This window comes from Giraffa tippelskirchi, chromosome 1 (genome assembly GCF_054371585.1).
Source record: "Giraffa tippelskirchi isolate mGirTip1 chromosome 1, T2T-mGirTip1v1.2.pri, whole genome shotgun sequence".
NCBI classification, from domain to species: Eukaryota; Metazoa; Chordata; class Mammalia; order Artiodactyla; family Giraffidae; genus Giraffa; species Giraffa tippelskirchi.
The window spans coordinates 107,764,231-107,786,135 of record NC_137275.1 but is presented as its reverse complement, the minus strand read 5'-3'; the positions used below and the strand labels follow the sequence as shown (position 1 = coordinate 107,786,135).

Here is a 21,905-nt window from a genome sequence, read left to right as displayed (position 1 = left end):
AATTCTTCTGCAACCTTATGGCCTGTAGCCCGTGAGGCTCCTCTGTCCATGGAATTTTCCCAGCAAGAATACTGGAGTGGGTTGCCATTTCCTACTTCAGGGGGATCTTCCCCACCCAGGGATCAAACCTTCATCTCCTGCATTTCAGGGCGATTCTTTACAGCTAAGCCACCAGGGAAGCCAACACAAATCCTCTCTAGATCACAAAATATGAGCATTACCACAGAATATTCCTTTGTGTCCATTCCCAGATTCTACTCTGGAAAACCACTCCTAGAGGCAATTATTTTTTCATCATGGATTGGTTTTGTCAACAACAGAATTTTAAATAAGTCCATCTGTGCAAGCCCTCTTTCACTCACCACGTGGAGATTTGTCTGTGCTGTTTTATGTATTAGTATTTCTTCCCTTTTATTGATAAATGGTATTTCCTTGAATAAATATATTCCAATTCCATCACATTGTTTATCTAGTGTCTGTGGATAGATGCTTGGTCTATTTCCAGCTTTTGACAACTATGATTAAAATGGCTATGAAAGATTCATGGATAGTTAGGGAAACATCATGAATCGTAAGGGAAATTCGAATCAACACTGCAGTGAGATATTACCTCACACCAGTTAGGTTGGCTACTATGAAAAACTAAAAAACAAGTGCTGGTGAAGATGTGGAGAAACTGGAATGCTTATGCATTGTTGGTGAAAATATAAAATGGTGCCGCCTCTATGGTAAAAGTATGGCAGTTCCTCAAAAAAAAAAAAAAAAATAGAATTACCATATGATCCAGCAAGTCCATTTCTGAGTATATATACAAAGGAACTAACAGCAGAGTCTCAAAGAAATATTTACACACCCATGTTCATGAAAGCCTTATTCACAGTAAGAGGTAGAAGCAATCCAAGTGTCCATCAAGGGATAAAGGAATGAACACAATGTGGTTTACCCATACAGTGGACTATTACTCAGCTTTAAAAAGGAAGGAAGTTCTGGCACATACTATAATATGGATGAACCTTGAGGACATTGTGTTGAGTAAAATAAGCCAGTCACAGAAATACAACTACCATTTGATTCCACTTATATGAAGTAACCACAGTAGCCAAATTCACAGAAGCAAAAAATAGAATGGTGATTGTCAGGGATTGCAGGGAGGGGAAATGGGAAGTTGTTTCAGTTTTGCAAGGTGAAAAAATGCTGGATGAGGATATGTGGGTATACTTAATAGTATTGAAAAGTAAAGTGAAAGTGTTAGTCGATCAGTCATGTCTGACTCTTTGTGAACCCATGCACTGCAGCCCGCCAGGCTCCTCTGTCCATGGGATTCTCCAGGCAAGAATACTGGAGTGGCTTTCCATTTCCTTCTCCAGCGGATCTTCCCAACCCAGAGCTCTAACTGCAGTTTCCTGCATTGCAGGTAAATTCTTTACTGTCTGAGCCACCAGGGAAGCCCAGTAGTACTGAACTGTACACTTACAAACGGTTAACACAATAAATGTTATGATAATATGTATTTTTTAAAACAGACCATGACAAACTTAATTATCAATTTTTCTGTTAAGAATACTTAGCCAATGTCAAGTTACAAATATAGTCTCTTAGGCTTTTCTCAAGAACCTTCACTGGTTTAGTCTTCAGGAGTGGGTAATGATTTATTGCAAATTGATTTTTGAGTATGATATAGTATAGGGGTTCTTATGCCTTTGTCCCTGTGTTGATAGCCATTGTTTTATCACCATTTGTTCACTTATTTATTTTTGGTTGCACTGGCTCTTTTTCACTGCATGGGCTTTCTTCAGTTGTGGTAAGTGGGGGTTACTCTGTTGTGATGCATGGGCTTCTCATTGCAGTGATTTCTCTTGTTGCAGAGCACAGGCTCTAGGCACACAGGCTTCAGTAGTTGCAGCACTCAGGTTCAGTAGCTGTGGCTTGTGGGCTTTAGAGCTTGGGCTCAGTAGCTGTGGCGCATGGGCTTAGTTGCCCTGGGGCATGTGGAATCTTCCTGCACCAGGGATTGAACTGGTGTCCCCTGCATTGGCAGGCAGATTCTCATCCACTGTACCACCAGGGAAGTTCCATCACCGTTAGTTGAAATTAATTTGCTTACCTCACTGAACCGTTTTAACACATTGGTTAAAAATTAAGGAAACATACAAGTTTGGGGTCCATTTTATAGCCATCTATTCTGTTCTATTGATTTATACTTCTCAGCTACCTCCTTGGTTAGGTTTTAAATATATTAAATGTAAATAGCCTGAAAGAGGAAAGAAGTGGATTAGAGGAAAAGACACTAAGAGGGAGTTGATGTTTCTGGCTTGTTCTTGAGTGAACTAACCCCTGCTTCCATCTGCCCCACCCACCACTCTGGCTGCCTTTATCAAGGACTTCAATAATCAGAAATAACAGTCATGAGTGGGTGTGTGCTAAGTCACTTCATCGTTCCGACTCTTTGTGACCCTATGGACCACAGCTTGCTAGGTTCCTCTATTCATGGGATTTTCCAGGCAAGAATACTGGAGTGGTTTGCTCTTTCCTCCTCCAGGGGATCTTCCTGACCCAGGGATCGAACCTGAGTCTCTGGCACCTCCTGCATTGGCAGGCAGGTTCTTTACCACTAGCACCACCTGGGAAGCCCAATAATAGCCATAGACTCTTCAGCACTAAGAAGTCAGAGAGAACTGTTCCAAAAATAGGGCCAGAGTGAAAGCTTAGTGATTCTCCCAACTTTCTGATCAAAACAGCTTTCTCCCCCAGACTGGCCTTGGTCTTACACTGACTAGACTCTATTTCTTATCAGACAGTCAGCACCAGGCAGAGCACTGCGGGAAGCAGGGATGACACTCTGGTCGTGGGAGGCACCCCTCTCTCAAGCAGGTGCTGGCTCACGAGTGCGACAAGCCCTGTCATTGCTGGCTGAGTCCGATCCGGGCACAAGGGGGACGGGGTGGAATTACAGAGGAACCCGACCCCAGCTGATACCTCAGCACAGAGTAAAGGCAGACATCTCAAGTTACCCAGCCTGGGAAATGCACACCCGTTTCACTGCAGATGCAGCACACCTGCTCCAGTCTACTGCCTTCTCTGCAGGGCGGACACAGCCCCCAGCTGATCCAGCCCCTCTCCGAGTACTAGCAAAGGATGCTGCACTGTTAACAGCTTCAGTCCCACCTACTTAGACCTGCCTGTCCTCAGCCTGGTGGGCCACAGTTTGACGCCGGTGGCCAGGGTCCTCTCTGAAGGTCACCAAGTGTGGAAAGGACAGCAGCACGCCAGGTGGCTGACTTTCCAGCCTTGACATGAAACCAGGTGCTGAAACTCAGCTCTGGGCTGCAGATGGAAACCACTAAGGCTGCAGCCTGAACCACAGGTGACGACCATGCTGGCAGTCTGGCCGCCTGCGGGCCTCTGTCCTGGTCACACAGCCGGCCTATGGTAGGACCTGATCTCCAGCTCCAGGCTTTCCAACACACCTCCCTCCCCAGCAACTCAAAATCTGAAGAGAGCTTCAGAAACCGCAGCCCTTCTTGGCTAAGGTCAATTGAGAGAGGGTTACTTCTGGCAAATCTCGTCCTCAACAAGTGGACTCCCAACTTTTCAACGGAGGGGGAGGGCTGAGTAACAACCCTGCTGACCACGGCGAGGTCAAGTATCCCAAGACCCTGACACCATGTGGGGCGGCACTCGTCCATCCTGTCTTGCTCCATGCCGAACTTCCCTCCGTAGCCGTGCGAGGCTTTGGGTCCTGTTTTCAGCTCTTTCTCCTTGAGGGTCTGGTGTTCTTGAAACACATTCTCCTGCAGGTTGTGGATGCTTGGGAGGGAAGAGATGGAAGACGAAGAAATCGGTCAGACAGCCAGCCAAGACATGCGTCTGTGCTTTCTGGGAGGACAGACAAGGACGTTATCTCTGCAATCTGTGAGGTTTCGTTCCCCGGAGGCTCCCCAGCCCGGCCTCCCTTGTGTTCACTTTACTGCACCTCCAGCTGCCCCCATCTACAGCAGTTCTCAGAGTCAGATGCAGGTTAATAGGAAAAAAAGTAAGTCTGAACACACACAGTGAGGCATCTCCAAGCCCCCTCAGAAGCTGGGGCTATGATGTGGACAGCATTCCACCACATGGAGGACAGCTCCTCGGGGTTCACCAGACACCTGACCCGGGAGAGCCAGCTGCATAAATGTCACCAGAGGCAAACGGGAGACAAAGCCAACAGGCTTGCACCCGGACGACCCTAGACCAGGAACCCAGAGATGTGGAATATTCAGATGGTTTCTCTCTACATGAAGCACCCCGGCTTTCCATTCAAAGGTGAAGTGGGAGGCTTTCAGAACTTAAGATGTAAAAGCCATTTTCACTTTAAGTGCTAGGAGCAGCGGGACAGATCACAAGATGCAACCAGAACCAGGCAGGCCGGGCAGCTGTCATCAGGGCAGCCGAGGGCCACCTCACTCCACATCTGGACGGCGATCCCAGACGTACGGCTTAGAACACCAACCAGGCCTGGCCACCGCCTGAGCCCCTGACGAGCTGGGGAAGAAGACCAGCCTCCAAGGACCGTGGAAGGACCTTAGGACGCTGAAAGCAGTCCTGCCTTGGGTGCTTTCTGAATTTTAACCCACCCACATGTTGCCTGACCAGAGAGTTCCTTTCTTCTCCAATCTGCCCTTCCCAACGTGTTTTGAAACCATGGGGAACAGCAGGACTAAGAGGTCTGGATGACAAAATCAGGTCAGCAGTCAGCCTGACGCCAGAGCAGGGAACCCAAGGCAGCTCCCGGCACCAGCTCCTCTGGCCGGTCCCGGGCCCTTCACCTAAGAGCTGTGAGGTGGAGGTGGTAGGCTCAGCGAGTCAGGGAAGGAGGAACACTTGTGTCTAAAATGCCTGCACTGCAGACTTCACCCACTTTTCTAGATGAATGGCTGAACCCTTCTCAGCCAGGAAGAGCTTCATTTCACTGCAGAGATCCTAGAGCCAAGCAAGACCAGTACTCTGTAAACGACCCAACCGGTCACCAGCCTGTGACAACACCGTCACAATCAGGGCAGGGGAGCACACGCCCACACTGAGGCCAGCGCAGCCGGCAATAAAAGTGTGAGCACATTCTCAAAGGCCGTTTCATCTACACCTCCCAACAAGAAAACCAGCTTCCCCGGAGGTGGCGAGTTAAGACTGGCCAAGTCAGGGACAATCCCTGCTTAGTGCAGTCTCCTATCTCAACCTTCATGAAAACACAAAGTTCAGGATTCAGCTCACGGTATGCAACTGACAACAACAGAATAATAACATTATAACAAAATAATACACATTAAGGAGGGAGTGTTTCTGATCTCAGGTCTTCAAAGACAGCCCATGCTTTAGAAACCTCCCTTCCACAGAGAGAACAGCTTAAGTAACTGTGTTCCTGGATGAAAACTACAAGGTTGAAAACCAGACTGGAGAATAAGAAGTATAGGAGTCACGGGCAATGAGAGTTTTAAGTCACTGAGCACATCTGTACACATGCACAAATACAAACACCTAAGTATATACAGGTCAGACCTCATTTTCATCTACTGTGTAAACAAGGGACCAGACAACGCAGAAGCAGGGCCAGCGTACAGGAGCAGGGCACTCGTGCTAACCAGCGGGGAGCGTGCCCCGCCTCACCCCTTCACGTTTCAGAATGTCGCTGTCACACAAAGATCGAGAAAGTCTCTTACTTGATGTGTTCCTGGTGCCCAGATCCTTGCACGGTCTTGGGCCCCATCTCTGCTCTTTTTTCACTTATGTCATTCTGAAAAGAAAAATAAAGAAAGAGTACACCCCACACCCTGGATTGTAAAACAGTCCCCCACCCACCCACCAAACCAAAAACCTGGGAGAATCTGCTTCAGGAGATGGGAAAGGCGGGCAGACTGGCGGCTCCTACCACGAAATCAGGGTCGGTCTTCCCAGTGGTCGGCTCCCTCGTCATCTGGGGTGATGGACATAGTGTGGCCGGCCGAGGCTTTCCACATCTGGAAGAGCAGCACTGAGGGTCACAGACGCCATGAGAGCCCTGCCCAGAGACCCACACAGACGCTCTGCCCAGGACCCCAAAACCCTGGACAGCACAGGGAGGGCAGGGAGCTACGTGCTCAAGAGGTCCACTCGTGGGACTTCCCTGGGGGTCCAGCAGCTAAGGCTCTGTGCTCCCAATGCTGGGGGCCCAGGTTCAATCCCTGGTCAGGGAACTAGATTCCTGCATGTCACAACCATTAAAAAAAAAGGTCACTCATAATCCCCGTGCCTGAGGATGAAAGAAGGATGGATGATGGAAGGATGAAAAGAAACCTACCATGAGAGCAGTCAAAGGGCAGAAACACAGAGGAAATACTCCTAGCTACAACTCAAACGAGTAAATTTTCTGGAAAATAAAAAAAGTCCCATGTGCTACTTCACTCAATGGGAACCTCCCCAGCTAAGTCTCCTGACAACAGTGTTGTCCAACACTGGGAATGCGCTGTCACCAATGGTAAAGTCTGCTGTATTTTATCACAATTTTTTTTTAAAGCACCCATTTTGACTTAAAAATAATTACTGGAAACCCTACAATGACTGTCTTAACTTAGACTCTGACAAGTCAATAAATCATTCAATGGCTGCTTTGCCATCTACTTGGGGAAACACAGAGCACACAGAATGCCAACTTCTGTGTCGGGCAGCCGTGAGGCAGGCCGCCCTGCCTCCTCAGCAGAGCCCTAAACTCTGGAATTTATTGGCTCGGAGAACAATGACACAGCCTCACGGCTGGACCACACTGCTCTTTCCCTAACTGCAAAGGCAAAATCTAGCCTTTCAGGACTTCAAAAGAAAGAGATGAGAAGATTGGTTTCATTCTCCCCAGAAGTACTCATAAAACTGCACACAGGCCAGGAAGAAACTGCAGGCTTGTTTTCACTGAACCAGAAGCGCCCACCCTGGTGTCTGAGCTGAGAACACTGCCAGTCTCGCTTGGTGGGGCCACATGCACTGTGCTCTGTGTGGATCCAAACAGGACGGGAGCCCTTTGCAGGCCTGAGACTCCCCCAGCCAGGTCCACCTGCACCCCCGGCTCTGCTAGGTCACAAGTCCAAGGTGGTGGCGGGGGTGGATTGAGGGGCACAGCTCTCAGATTCCCAGATTGGACTCCTGCCATGTCACCCGGGCAGGGAAGCATGTGCCACCAGGTGGGCAGGACCAACACAGTACCCTGGACACTGTCCCACCCGGACCCTTGCTCCCCTCTGACTAGGTGAAGCAAGGCAGGAAGCGCCCAGACACAAACTGCTTTGGACACAATCTTCGAGAGCCAACAGACCAGGCTCAGCACCGGCAGGCATAACCAGCGTGCCCATTCACAGATGAAGACACAGTTGCCTCAAAGCCAAACACTCTGCCCTAAGCCTCTTCCTCCCCAAGTCAAGACTGCCCATGGTACCACACTGGCCTGAGAAGGGGCTGCCCACCTCCAGGACTCCAGTTGCCTAGTGGTCTCCTCAGCCAGTGAGGGGACGGTTGGTCATGCAGAAGGACAGGGTCTCCAGCGAGGCTCACTCCCCACCCAAGGCCAAGGTGAAAGCCATGTCCTGGCCTGTGGCTTCTCCACGCTGGCAGCGCAGAAGTAGCAGGGCCCACTCTCCATCCTTCTCTCCGGAAGCCAGCCTCACTCGTGGGCAGGTGAGCACTGGCCGGTTCACCCCAGCGTCATGGCCATGGGCTCCTGTTCCACCCCCACGGAACAGGAAGAAGGGCCCAGGTGGCTGCCAGGGGGAGGTGCCCCAGGTCTTCCACGCCAGAGTTGTGTAGAATCCCCTCCGCTTTCTAGACCACAGGCAACACCAAAATTGACTTTATCTTTCAAACAAGAAAAGTTCCTCCCAGAAAGTTATCGTCCCTATCTCTGCAAACCCAGTGAGAGAACAGCCCTCGCGTTCCTTGTCAAAGGGTTTTCCCTGCCCGCCCAGTGGAGCATATGAGCATGCTCACGGTGCACAAACCTTTCTTCTCCAGGTGCAGATGCGAGACGCTCACAAAACTCTGCTGAAAATGCAGTAATCCAACAAGGAATTCCCAGGCACTGGAGAGAGCTTCTGTCTGTAAAAATATTAAGAGTAAAAAGCTCAGAAGGATATGTGCTGACAGGCACCCTGGGCAAATCTTTGTGTGCTGAGATCCTTTTAGAATACCTCTGAAATTACTTTGCCAACAAAAGTCCGTCTAGTCAAGACTATGGTTTTTCCAGTGGTCATGTATGGATGTGAGAGTTGGACGGTGAAGAAAGCTGAGCGCCGCAGAATTGATGCTTTTGAACTGTGGTGTTGGAGAAGACTCTTGAGAGTTTCTTGGACTGCAAGGAGATCCAATCAATCCATCCTAAAAGAGATCAATCCTGGGTGTTCATTGGAAGGTCTGATGTTGAAGCTGAAGCTCCAATACTTTGGCCACCTCATGCGAAGGGTTGACTCATTGGAAAAGACCCTAATGCTGGGTAGGATTGGGGGCGGGAGGAGAAGGGGACGACAGAGGATGAGATGGTTGGATGGCATCACCGACTCGATGAACATGGGTTTGGGTAGACTCCGGGAGTTGGTGATGGACAGAGAGGCCTGGCGTGCTGCAATTCATGGGGTCGCAGAGAGTCGGACACGACTGAGCGACTGAACTGAACTGAAATCCTCCCCAGCATAACAAGGTTTTGTAAAGAAATCTGCATTTCCCTAACCAAAGACTTCAACTAACTTTCAGCCACAGTGAGAAACTACAGGAAATAAAGAAGTTCCATAAGATTTACAACTGTATGAAGTTTCTTCTTAATGCAAACAGAAATCATTGCCTCAATTGCTAGCGTACATTTTTGTTTGCTAAAATCCTGAGAGCTTTCCATTTCTGGTTCATCCTAATTTATTCTGCAATAAAATTCTATTACTGTGTGTGTGTGTGTGTGTGTGTGTGTGTGTGTCTGGTTCATCCTAATTTATTCTGCAATAAAATTCTATTACTCTGGGTGTGTGTGTGTGTGTGTGTGTGTGTCTGTGTGTCTGTGTATGGCTTCCCTGGTGGCTCAGACAGTAAAGAAGCTGCCTGCAATGCGGGAGACCCAGGTTCGATCCCTGGATGGGGAAGAGTCCCCAGAAAAAGGAATGGCAACCTACTCCAATATTCTTGCAGGCAAAATTCCATGGACAGAGGAGCCTGGCGGGCTACAGTCCATGGGGTCACAGAGTCGGACATGACTGAGTGACTTCACATATATATGTATATATGAGAAGCACTCCCCAAAGGGATGGTGACATGACTGGGCTAGAACTCAGAGCAGTGACAGCTATCGGAACGTGAAGAACGGTGACTCGGGGAGCAAAGGAGAAGCAAGCTGTGTCTCTAATGAACAGGTACATTTACTTCATAAGACCAAGACTCCAATTCTCCGAGCCACCAGCTCAGCACCTCTTCCCTAAGACCACAGGACAGCCCTGACTAGACACCGCACTGCTAGACATTACAGATGAATAGAATCCCCTTGTTCCCCAGGAACAGACTAGTCACAGGCACACACCGTCTGTGCTGATGTGTGGCCTGGCATGCATTAGCAACCAGACAGAAGATGCTCTGCTGGCCTTCCTCAATTCTGCCTTCAGAAATCCTAACTTGTGTAGGTTGCTTAGTACATTCTGGGTACCACAGTTATCATCCAGCATCTATGAAAATCTCGCCAACGGTAGCTAGTGATAGGCTCAAATCTATAATAATCTATTCCCTCTCAATATTTTTAATTAAAAAAATCATGAAAACAACTCTTTGAAAAATTAAAGGCCTATTTTTTTTTTTAATCCAAAGATAATGCCCCTGGACCCCTACCTCACACCACACACAAAAATTAACTGGGAAAAATGGATCAAAAAACCTACGTATCTGAACTAAAACTATTAAATTCTTAGAAAAAAACATAAGCATAGATTTTCATCACCTTGAATTTGACAACAGACCTTAGATGTGACACCAAAAGCACAAGTGAAAACAGAAAAAAAATAAATTGGACAAAATTTTAAACTTTTGCTTCAAAAGACACCCATCAAAGTGAACACAATTTACAGAATGAGAGACACTATTTTCAAATCATCTATCCAGAATATATAAAGAACTCTTACAAGTCAATAATAAAAAGGACAATTAACCACATTTTTAAATGGGGAAAGGATCTGAACAGAAATTTCTCCAAAGACATACAAATGGATGATAAGCTTGTGAAAAGACAGTATCACTAACCATCAAGGGAATGCAAATCAAAGCTGACTTTTGAGATACCACTCCACACATTCTAGGGTGGCTACCATCCAAAAAACAGACAACAAGTTTGGTGAGGGTGTGCAGAAATCAGAAGGCTCTTACGCTGCTAGTGGAAATGGAAAATGAAAGAATCTGGCAGTTCTTGAAAAGGTTAAACACAGAGGTGCCACATATCCCAGCAACTCCACTCCTAGGTATAAAGAAAACTGGTTCACAGAGTGTCACTCCTAACGGCCCAAAGTGAAAATAACCCAATATCTTTGTGATGTGACAGACATGCGGCAGGTGGTCTATGCATTCAATGGAATGTTACTAATATCTGACGATAAAAGGAGTGAGGTACTGACATGCACTACAACATGGACAACTCTTTAAAAATCGTATGCTAAGTGAAAGAAGCCGGACACAGAAGACCATATATTATACAGGCCCACTTCTATGAGTGGCCAGATCTGGTAAGTCTACAAAGAGAAAAAGTAGACTAGCGGTTGCCTAGTGTTGGGGGGTGAGGGAACCCCATAAGGTTTCTCTGAGGTGATGAAACCACCGACCCTGAGTTAGCCTGAGTTACCCGTCCATTTGCCCACCCTCTCCAGTGTAGCAGAGGAAACATCTCACACGGCCCACTCTCCACACCACCATTACTCAGAGGACTCTCCTCCCACCCCTGCCTCCTGCACAGTGAAAGACAAGACCTCTGATGGACAAGGGCCCCAGGACGCAGCCCACTGCAACACAGGGCAGACCCCAGGGCTCCCAACTGTCTCTCGCAACCAGGAGCTTACCCAGCCCCTGCTGCACTGCACGGATCAAAGATCTGAATCACCAAGTTAAGTTTTTTACAGATCTGTCTCTCAAAATGTTTCAAAGAAAAGGTCGTCGGGAACACACTGCCAGTTACTGAGGGGTGTGTGGAGCAGAGCATCAAGGACAACCCCGCACACCCCTCCTCTCTTGGGTCTGGGAACACTTTCCACCCCGAGAGGCGCGGGCCAGCCTCTGGCACCAGCGCGGTGACTCACCCGCCGTCAGGCTCTGCCCAGCGCCGGCCAGGGGGGCGGCGGGGCGAATCACGCTATCGGCCCCAGCGGGTTAAGCCCCCACCGAGGTCGGGGGCCAGGTCACTGCAGAGCCCAGCGGGGCGCGCTCGCCCGGGACACCTCGGAGCTCTGTCCAGCGGGAAGTGCGTTCCTCACCCCCGCTCCCCCGGGCCCGACGCGGACAGATTCCAGGGGGAGGAAGCCCTGTCCCCTTAGCCCCAGACCCTCTGCAGGGGCACCAAGCTCCCACGAGAGTGACTCCCTTCCAGGTGACTTCCAGCTCGCACGCAGAGGAGGGACTGTTCCCAATCCAGAGCCGCTCAAGTCTGCCGCCGCGCCGGTCGCGGCCTTTCCACTGACCTGATTGCAACATCTCCCCGTCGGTGTGGGCCCCGGAGCTGGGAGGGAACCGCCCGCCCGGCCTCCGTGAGACCCCGGCCCCTTCCCCTCAGCTCCCCAGTCCCCTTCCCCTCAGCACCCCCGGTCCCTTTTCCTCAGCCCCCCGGCCCCCTTTCCCCTCAGCCCCGGCCCCTTCTCTCAGTCCCCCGGTCCCCGTCCTCAGCCCCCGGCCCCTTCCCTCAGCCCCCGGCCCGCCCATTCCCTTCTCTGACGTCGGCCCCCAGCCCGGGGAAGCCTCGCCCGCGCTCCCCCGCGCGCGAAAATGCGGCGAGACCGCCGCTTTCTTCCCGTTTCGGGACCCGGCGGCGCCCGGGGACCGCAGCTGAGGAACTGGCCCGTTCCCCCGCCCGGCGGAGGCCGAGTTCGCTCACCGACGCCTGGAGTCGGTCTTGCCCAGCTCGGTAGTGCCCAGCCTCCGCCACGCCCGCCGCTCCCATGAGCCCCGCTCCAATTCCAGTTCCGCAAACGGGGGCGGAGCCGCATCCTGGTCTCCGAGGCTCCGTTCCCGCCGGCACAGCCCGCCCCTCCGGGCCCGCGGATCCTGCCGCTTCTCTTGTTCTCCTGGGGCCCGCAGTGACCACCGCTGGCGCAGGCGCGAGTTCCGCCCGGTGCCAGCCTGCGGAGCCTGCCTAAAAGTGAGGTGACGCTAAAGAGTAAATTTACAGAGCGCCCACTGTGTGCGGGCCAGACTGTGCTCATATGCACAGTTTTAGGTATTCATACGGGAATCGTAGCACCGCCCGAGGTGACAAAGGGAAAAGGAGCGGAAAAAGGGGACAGTGCCAGGTTCTCTGAGCACTGAGAACGCAGGAGGTAACTGTGATGGCCAGTCACCTGGGAGGAACAGGTGACTGTTCCTCTGTCCGTGCGTCCATCCATTACCTATCCGTCCACCATCCATCCAGCCATCTTCTCCTTCCATTTTCCACCATCCATCCACCCACCTGTCAATCTCTTCGTCCAGAGAAAGCCAGATATGTATCAGGAGTAGAGAGGTCAGGAGAATAAATGTGGACTTTGCCCTTAGAGACTTTTCAACCTAGGAGTCAGGCATTACTCAAATACATATATACTAAGGAAATAAGACAGATGCTCTAGAAGATGTCAAGGTTAGATTGGAGAGAAGGTAGAACCCCAACTCATTCAGCAGATCAGGGGCTTCTTCCAGTGATTAACATTTGAGCTGATATCTGAAGGCCAAATAGAAGTAAACAAGGTAAGAAAGGAAGATTTTCCAGGCAAGAGAAGAGACTGTGCAAAGGCCCTGAGGCAGGGAAAGAATGAGGTCGTCTGTGTTCTGGGGAAAACTTGGAGAACAGACCTTCAGATCGTTAAGATATTTTCAGGAGAAGACTTTCTGAACCTAATTTCCTGCATCTTTCATACCCAGAAAAGCACTGAATTTATTAACAGGCACATCTGTTCCTTTTGACTAGCACAGTCCTCTGCTAAAGTGTGTATTTGACTTCACATCAGTTCAGTCAGTTCAGTCTCTCAGTTGTGTCCAGCTCTTTGCGATCCCACGGACTGCAGCACGCCAGGCCTCCCTGTCCATCACCAGCTCCCAGAGTTTACTCAAACTCATGTCCATCGAGTCGGTGATGCCATCTAACCATCTCATCCTCTGTCGTCCCCTTCTCCTCCCGCCTTCAATCTTCCCCAACATCAGGGTCTTTTAAAATGACTTCACATACCCTCCCTTTCTTTAAAATCGTATATATACTGACCTCCCTCCCCACTTCGGAGCAGTTCCTCAGAGATACTTAAAAGGCTGTCTCCTGGGCTTTAGTCCTCATTTTGCCCCAAACTCACAACTCTCCCAATTTTTTTCTGTCGTCATCACCAAGCGGTTAGCTTGATTCCTGACTGCACAGAGCCTTCACTGTCATAATGATGGAAGTGAAAACACTTGCGTTTTATCTGTCTGGGCTCAATTCTTTGGATGCACACCCCATTCTTTCCTGCCTCTGTGCCTTGCAGGAATCCCTCCCTCTTCCCCAATGGCCTTCCTACCTTTTTATGTCCTTACCTTGCTTACTCTTCAAGCTCCAGCTCAAAAGCCATCTCTCCAGCATCACTTCTTGGAGCTCACCTTGACATGTCACGGGCCCCTCAAAGGAACCAAGGTCACAGCCATATTCTGACTCTCCCACTGCAGTCTTGGTGCATTTCCTCCCCCACCCTCCAACCCTCACCGCCACACCTCCCCCCATCCCACCCCTCTAGGCCATCACAGAGCACCAAGCTGAGCTCCCTGTGTTATATTATACAGCAGGTTCCCATTAGCTCTCTAAAAAAAAAAAAAAATCATCCTTTAGAATGGGAAAAAGGGATGGTTAGATATTCTTCCTCTATAGAGGTTAGAAGTTAACCTGTAGAAAACAGACAGCAATCAAATAATTCTTGTCTGTAGAAAGGCCAATTAGCTGTGTCCAGTAAAATACAACTGACATTGCCCTATGGATAGACTGATGTTTTGCAAATTCATTTCAGCATTCCCTTCACTTCTCCTTTGAACAAGTTGTAACATCTTAGTGCTTCATTTATTATTAAGTGAAACAAAATCTTTGATATGAATTCATTTTATATGTGTAGAAAATCATGATTTTATCTTTAAAAAAATTATTCTTTCACCTCTGACATCACCTTCCCCACCCCATACCCCTTATCTATCCTCAAACCTGACAATTTAACTTTCTAAATGTATCTTGTGTCTACTCACTTCTCTCTATCTTACTTGCCACCACCAGTTTGCCTGGATCATCCATTCTAGGCTCCTACCTAGCCCTCTTCCCATCCATTCTCCATCAGCAGCCCGAGGGATTTCATTACAATACAAACTGTATGATTTCTCCGCTCTGCTTAATCTTGTCCGAGGACTTCCCACTTATTTTATTTTTTTTAAATATTTACTTATTTGGCTGTGTTGGGTCTTACTTGCTGCACGTAGGATCACTGATGTTCGTTGCAGTATACAACGGCAGAATCTAGTTCCCTGACCAGGGATCAAACTCAGGCCACCTGCATTGAGAGTACAGAGTCTTAGCCAGTGGACCACCAGGGAAGTCCCCCCATTTCTTTGAGAAAAAAGACCAAGGTCCTTGCAGTGCCCTCCCACTTTCTACATGACCTGGCTCCACCTCACCCACTGCCCCGCTTTGTCACCACACTTCTGCTGCACTGAACCTCCTTCAGTTCCTCTGTGGAGTTAGGAACAAAGTGTCTTGCAAAGCACCTAAGGATGGGGCTGGTTGCCAGGACAATGTTCTATGTGATTAGAGAGTTGGAAATTCAGTCAACCCTTGTGCCTTGTGGATGCGTGGATGCTGGACCACTTCACCAAGAAAGTCCTTCGTGGGCAACTGAAAATGGTTGATACTTTTCACAGGTCAGTCAGTGCAAGAGGTTCTCACTAGCCTGCTAAGAGATGTTTGCCTGCGGCCAGGTCCAAATTTTTTCTTTTTCTCTTGGAAACAGAAACAGTTTCCAGTGTGGAATTATGAGCCTGCGAAGGTTGAACTATGACCAAAAAGAACTGGAAAGGAAAAGAGAAGAAAGCCAGAATGACCTGAAAGGCTAGTACAGTCCTATTTCTTGCTTCCCAGTGTATAAGCAGCCTCAGTGATTTCCTATTTGAAAGAAAAATTCAGGAAATGCTTTCCTTGGAGAAAACACACCTCGCATCATTACAGAGGAGGGAGGGATGGAAAGGACTGTTTTTGAGGTCGTCCTCTGTGGCCAGAGAACTTGGGCTCTGTCCTTGGGCTCACGTCGGTGTGTAGGTTATGTGAGAGTCTTGAGGTGAGAGCATTTCCCCCAACTCTAGAGGTTTCCCTGTTACTGGGCCATGTGTCCTGTTCTACTCACAAATGCTGCTGCACGCTGCAGATAACTCCAGAGCCGAGAAGAGCAAAACATGCTGTTCACGCATTGAAGTGTGCAGAACACTGCTCTGGCCTCTTGTCAAAGGACTTGAAGAGGCAGCGTGGTCCTGTGCCCAGGCTGGAGGGCGTGGCCTTGAGGATGGAGTGGGAGCTTCTTAGCTGGGGAGGGAGGAAGGCGGAGGCATTTTAGTTACAAGGCTGGTGGGGAGGCCGAAGGGGACGCGGGCTGTCCATGTAGGGTCTCCCTGGAGGGGTGTCCCCGCTGTGTGGTGCGCCTATAAACGCTTGAGTACAACGGAGCGATTTAAAATAAGGTGTTAGCTGTAGGATTTCCCTGGTGGTCCAGTGGGTTAGACTCATCCGCCTGCTAATGCAGGGGACATCAGTTCCATCCCTAGCCTGGGAAGGTCCCATACGCCACGAGGCAGACAAGCCCTCGTGCCCTCAAGCCTGGGCTCCACAACAGGAGAAGCCACTGCAATGCGAAGCCCACCCATGATGACTGGAGAAAGTCTGCACACAGCACCAAAGACCCATCGCAGCCAAAAATAAATAAAATAAAGTTTCAAAAAGGATATTAGCCATTAAACTGAGGGTAAGACCTCCCAGAATGTTCAGAAAATAGATCGCTGATAACAGTAACAACAACAAGACTTATTGAACGAGTCCAGGTACCTTCAGAGGTTCCTTCATTTAATCCTTACTATAGCCCTGTGCATGTAAGTGCCGTTTTCATCTCCAGTTTTTACTAAGAAGGAAAGTAAAGATAAAATACGGTTGGAGAGATGGCCCATTTGAAGGCTCGTCTAGCTGTGATTAAGTTCATTTGAGTCGTAAGAAAACCAGCAGCCAGCATTTATAGTATACGTTCCTTTACCTGGGCTTCCCTGGTGGCTCAGATGGTAAAGCACCTGCCTGAAATGTGGGAGACCTGGGTTTGATCCCAGGTTGGGAAGATCCCCTGGAGAAGGAAATGGCAACCCACTCCAGGACTCTTGCCTGGAAAATTCCATGGATGGAAGAGCCTGGTAGGCTACAGTCCATGGGATCACAAAGAGTCGGACACGACTGAGCAACTTCACTGGTCCCTTTACAAGGGCATTGGAAGTGAGAGCTGTGCATCTGTCTTGTTTGTTTTCTGAATCCATTTTAAACCTTTTTACACTTGACAGACGCTGTCCTTGAAAGTCATTGGTGATCAGCTGGATTTATTTGCACAGAGCAGCTATTTTTAGCACTGTGCTAGAGTAAACTTTGCAACTTATTTTACTTAACTAAGATCTTACCCCCACAGACACCTCCCTAATATGCTTGAAAATATCTTTGTTTCTCTCTTTTTAAAATGAGATAACAACAATGACTTAAAGAAGAAAGGCTTCAAGATTATAAATGAGAGGTTTATATTGAATTGAACAAATTGTCCAGATATGGTGCCAATTCCTTTTTGTGATGGGAAAAAGTACATCAACAAACACTCAAATGAAAAATAAAAGAAAGAAAAAAAAAAGACACTCAAGTCTGTATCTGAAACATGTTCATGCCTGGTGCACATTCACGTTCTTGTATGTCCTTTACTTTCTGATCCGGATCCTCATTCTCCGTTTCCCAGATAATCACGTCGTCTCTCTTGGGCTCACTTAAAGAATGAGTTCTAGTAGAACAGTCTCCATTAGGATGGAGAGGGGTCAGGACATCCGTGTCTAAGCACAGTAGGTTGGCTGCGTGCTGAGCCGTGTCCCCCGGCACTTAGGAGGTCCTGGCTTTTGTCAGGAGCTGAGGGTCAGCATCACGTAGGACTCCTTCGCTGCAGCTGTAGGTGTTCAAGGGGAACACATCTTTCTGAGGCTCCTTTCCAAGCTGTTGTTCCCTGAAGACGTGCTTGTTTGGAGTAACGAAGGAGTGATCCGTCGGATCCTCTCCATTGGCCTCAAGGAATATGCAAACAACCTCGTCGAGAGCGGCGTGCATGGGGCGCTGCTGGCCTTGGATGAGAAGTTTGACTTCAATGCGCTGGCTCTCTTACAGATTCCCATGGAGAACACACAGGTGCGACCAGCCGCTCTCGGGCACAGCGTGCAGGCTGTCTCCCGATGCAGATGAATAGCTGTTTCCCCTAGTGAAGACCAAACCTAACACCTCAGACAGCTGGTACCCTCGTTCCTCACCAATTCCCTCACGGGGTAGTCCATAGTCAGTGATGCTTCGTGCCTCCGTGTTCGTGCCTGTCCACTTTTCATTCTCTGTTGGAAGCATGATAGTCTTTCATAAAATAAGGGGAACTTTCATTCAAGGCAGTGTGCTATAAGAGTGACATGTACTTAGTTCTTACACGGAAAGAGATATACTCTTTGTGTGCCAGAGGAAGGTTTTAGTAATTTTGTTTCAGTGGGTTATTGCCCTGTGTGGTTCTTTTTGACTCGTGTGCTCGTTTGAGAATGAGGGGACATTTTTGTTCTTCTCCAGAAGGTTGTGTGTCTTGTGTCAGTACCGTGATCTCCCCACCAGCACCAACCCACAGGGCACACTTTGTGTGTAACTTCTAAGAGCCCACAGCTCCCTCTTCTGAACACCCCCTCCATAGACAGCACGTTAAACCCCTGACTTCAAACAATATCACAGTTGAATTTTTTTTTTAAGTCTTGGTTTAAAAAGCAATTGTGGTGTGCTGATATGCAAATGAGATTGTGGAAAGTTTTAGGGTGCTGTTTCTTTATAATTGCAGGCTCGTGCTGTCTTGGAAAGAGAGTTTAACAACCTCTTGGTCATGGGAACATACAGAAAGTTCGATGAAGTAAGTTTTCAGCTTAATGATTTTTAAAGTTGCCTTAATGTAAATTATTTTATTACACTTGCATGAGCCATGTAGCCAGGGTATCTCTTCTAAATGTGCAGATAAATTTACTTTACAAGTTAAGCTTTGCTCTTAATAATTTATTAACAGATGAGTCATTAAAAAACTAGTATCTTCAGTAAGATAGAGGGTGGGTTAGTTTGGGGGTTTTTTTCTTTTTTTTTGCTATTTAAGTGTTAGTCCCCTCCAAAATATTTTATATTAAAACATTGGTTTCCACTTAGGAATGGTGTCTGTGAGTTGTGTTTTGGGGAGCAACTGGATGGCCTTACCCTATTCTAGGGCCCATCTACTTTGGGAAACTGCTTCATTAGTGTATTGAAAACACACAAAACATTAATTTCTCCTGACACACAACTGTGACTCGTTCACTCCCACACTATAATTCTTCTCTTCATTGGACCTTAAAGGAGACTTGAGTTTGACAAGGAGAATCGGACACCTGAAGAAACACCCATTGGCTCTGTCCCAGCATGAGACAGAACTGGTTACAGCTTAAAAATGTTTCCATGGCAAATGACAGTGTGTTGTATTATATAGCAAGAGGCGATTTTTCCAAGATGAGAAGTGAAACCTGCTAACTGTCAGGAGGAACGTCCACCTGGGCAGCCAGGGCGGTCCAGTTAGGGTCCAGTCAGGGTCCTGGCACGCGTGTTACCCCACCCTGTGCCACGCTCCTCTATTCCCAGTTTGGACAAATCAGTCACACGGTCATCACAAATGGGGTCAAATACACGTGGACAAAAGTGCAGTGGCAAACTCAGCCATTTTAAAGGGCTGGTGGCTTGGTGTTTTTTTCCTTTGTTTTAAAATCTGTCTTGTTTTCTGCCCTGTAATTTCCCAGGACGACGATAAGAGCTTTAGGAGAGCACCTTCTTGGAGGAAAAAATTCAGACCAAAGGATGTCCGTGGCTGAGCTGCTGGGTGTGCAGAGACTCTGCCCGCAAACTTCTGGGTCCCGTCCTCTCTGTCCTCGCCCTCGGTGCAGCCAAAGGAGACGCAGCCGGACGGTAGGTGACAGGTCGAGCACCTTGCGCAGCCCTGGGTTAAAATGCTGATGAGCTGGAATGGCCTGCTTCCCAGGTTACAGGGCTCTTCAGTGCCATTGCATGCCCAGGGTCAGTGTTCTACAGTGAATGCTAACATCTGGTATAAACGTTTAACGGTCATGCTTTTTTTTTTTTTTTTTTTAAGGTTCTTCTCTGAATACTAGCATGTTCTTGCACCTAATAAAACTAAGACTCATGTGTGTTCTCAGAGCATTAGATTGACACCCATGCTGGTAGACATGTGTGTGTGTGGCTGGCAGTGCTCAAGAGTTCTTTCATAAAACAGTAGGGTCACTCTCAGGCCACACCAGTTGCCCCTCAACAACTCTCCACACTGGGAGGATGGCCGAGTCCATTTAAGTGACAGCAGCGTCCACTTTCCTGTCCTCCCTCCGTCCTCAGTGTCGTCAGTCCCTTGCACACTGTCAGTCGATGGGGCGAAGGAAGAAGGTGAGGCCGAGAGAGGTCTTCCCCTGAGTTCGGCCAGGCCGTAAGTACACCGTCCTTGCAGTTGTCCTTTCAAACCCAGCTCTGGCGTTCCCTCTGACAGCCTCTCTGCCAGAGAACGCTGCTAGTTCAGGCTGGGTGCTCAGGGCCGCTGTGTCCCCACTCGATGGCAAGACAGACGGCCCGACGGCCTGGGCTGGGGTCAGGCTCTGTGGCTCAGGAGATGCCTTGTGCACACTCCCCCGCCCCCTCAGTGTCCTGTCCGAGACAGAGGCGTCTCAGTGGCTCCTTCCTCCCCAACTGCCTGTGCCGGCCACACTGGGGGTTCCCAGAGGGAGTGTGCGCTCACCTCGTGGGAGCAGGGCCTGGAGGGTCTCTTTGGTGCCATTTCTTTTCTGTTACTAGGCCTTCCCATGAGCAGATTTATAAGCTTTGCTCTCACTTGCTCTCACAGAGCAAAGTACATTTAGGTAAAGCCTGTGCTAAGCTGGACACTTTCGATGAGGGGGCTTACGGGGAAGCTGCATCGTCTCTTCGCCAGAACCCAATGATACGCTTAACCGGGGTGGGGGAGACCCAGTGACTCTCTCCTTTTTTACACAGCATTTTTCTTCCAAGGTGCATGCAGCTCATTTTTACAAATCTTAACTGTAGCTTAGCTTTCAGTCGATTGAAGAGTCTTAACTGTTTGCTTTTTTATTTTCCGTTCTCCTCATTATAAATCCAACATTTCCCTGTCAGAGGCACATAGTGACATTGACGTTAGAGTTTAGATAAATTAGGAACAATCCTAGAAAGAGGTGCTGGGAATATAATAAATGGGTGATGACCTTTTACAAACCTCACGAGCTAGGCAAGGCATAAATTGTGTAACTGGGTTGTTTTCATGGCTTTTGAAGTCGCAGTGCAGCAGGTGTCCAGGGCTCTTAGAGTCAGAAGGGTTTAGACAGGTGACCTGCTCCATCAGCAGCCCCCACTGTCTTCAGCCCTCTCTGGAACCCTGGCCAGAAACTCATCAGATGTGTTCCTGGTGGGCCCAGGGGAAGACGGAAAACGTTGAATTGGGAGCAGCGGGTTTCTGCTAGGGGATTATGGAGATTTCTCATTCAACTTGGAGCTGGGGTCAGGCCCTACAGCCTGTATTGTGACGAGAAAATGTCAGTGGTGACATTGCCAAGGGAGGCTGAGACTGAGTTTCAGGTTTCTTATCAGCCCCATCCTCTGCACCCCCTGAAGCCACCTGGGGAGAGTGGCCTGGCCCCCAGGACAGCAGATCCCAGGGCTCCAGGCCACCAGTGCCCGGCCGCTGACCTGCAAGTAGCCGGTCACTCCCTACATCCCATTCTCGCAGATGCAGCCCTGAGGACTGGAAGAGAGGTCCAGGAGCTCTGTGAATCTGGAGGTCTAAGGAGAGACCGGGCAGCTGGTCACGTGGAGTAGCTGTCCCCATGACGGCGTTTCTGTCATCGAATGTGCCGTTGCTGCTCTAGTGTGACCATCACCCCCCCACGCGTGGCAGGGACCCCTCATGTGGCTGCCCCCAGGCTTGCTCTCTCCAGCTCATCCACCCTCTAGAAGTTTCCCCAGACTCTCAGTAGGAGTGGGCGCTGCTGCGGGTGTGTGTGTCTTCGTGCCCCGTGTGACGTTCCACGACTAACCGCACTGTGTTTGCACGCTTCCTCCCACACTCGTGGGGCCAGGCAGCGTGGCAGGAACGCAGAGGCTGGATTCCGCTACAGTCAGGACTTACTCCTGCTGAGCTTCAGGGTGAGTACAGGCCGACCTGGTACCGCGGGGGCATGGAGGCCACGCCCTGGGCGTGGAGGGTCAGCGGGTCTCCGGAGGTCGGGCCCAGGACAGCCCTCAGTGGCAGAGAACGTGACCTTGGCCCCTGGTTGCCGCCAGAGTGGTCAGAGCACGGCCCGAGTCTCCCTCGCGTACGTGCGCATGGGTGTCC

General features: G+C 49.4%; 1 protein-coding gene and 1 pseudogene across 6 annotated transcripts in view; one reads left to right on the top strand and one right to left on the bottom strand.

The window, feature by feature from the left end:
* The window catches only part of LOC145506459 (liprin-alpha-1-like), a 73,921-nt pseudogene extending 52,214 nt beyond the window's left edge, over window positions 1-21,707 (top strand). Inside the window, exons 5-8 of the transcript XR_014053947.1 lie at window positions 17,475-17,647; window positions 18,324-18,392; window positions 19,297-19,462; window positions 21,649-21,707. The product of XR_014053947.1 is annotated as a liprin-alpha-1-like (transcript). The remainder of the gene's footprint in view (window positions 1-17,474; window positions 17,648-18,323; window positions 18,393-19,296; window positions 19,463-21,648) is intronic.
* Window positions 1,494-15,760, bottom strand: LOC145506473 (uncharacterized). 5 transcript variants are annotated; one of them, XM_081491268.1, is made up of 8 exons: window positions 15,585-15,760; window positions 14,655-14,738; window positions 13,747-13,828; window positions 8,181-8,367; window positions 7,992-8,088; window positions 5,903-5,990; window positions 5,694-5,767; window positions 1,494-3,807 (listed from the first exon to the last, which is right to left on the bottom strand). In XM_081491268.1, exons 6-8 carry the CDS (start codon window positions 5,945-5,947, stop codon window positions 3,186-3,188), a joined length of 741 nt encoding a protein of 246 aa, XP_081347394.1. In that variant the 5' UTR covers window positions 5,948-5,990; window positions 7,992-8,088; window positions 8,181-8,367; window positions 13,747-13,828; window positions 14,655-14,738; window positions 15,585-15,760; the 3' UTR covers window positions 1,494-3,185. The 5 variants fall into 5 exon arrangements, with proteins under 5 accessions (XP_081347394.1, XP_081347384.1, XP_081347414.1 ...); XM_081491258.1 differs by lacking the exons at window positions 13,747-13,828; window positions 14,655-14,738; window positions 15,585-15,760 and adding an exon at window positions 12,089-12,123 and having other exon boundaries at window positions 8,181-8,478; XM_081491288.1 differs by lacking the exons at window positions 13,747-13,828; window positions 14,655-14,738; window positions 15,585-15,760 and adding an exon at window positions 12,089-12,123 and having other exon boundaries at window positions 7,981-8,088.
* Window positions 21,708-21,905: the final 198 nt, after the last annotated feature.

Coding starts and splice junctions, on each gene's coding strand:
- LOC145506473 (XM_081491268.1), bottom strand. CDS start 5,947: ATGACGAGGGAGCCGACCACTGGGAAGACCGACCCTGATTTCGTG. Junction 5,768..5,902: donor AGACCGACCCTGATTTCGTG/GTAGGAGCCGCC, acceptor TTTTCTTTTCAG/AATGACATAAGTGAAAAAAG. Junction 3,808..5,693: donor GGGCACCAGGAACACATCAA/GTAAGAGACTTT, acceptor TTCCCTCCCAAG/CATCCACAACCTGCAGGAGA.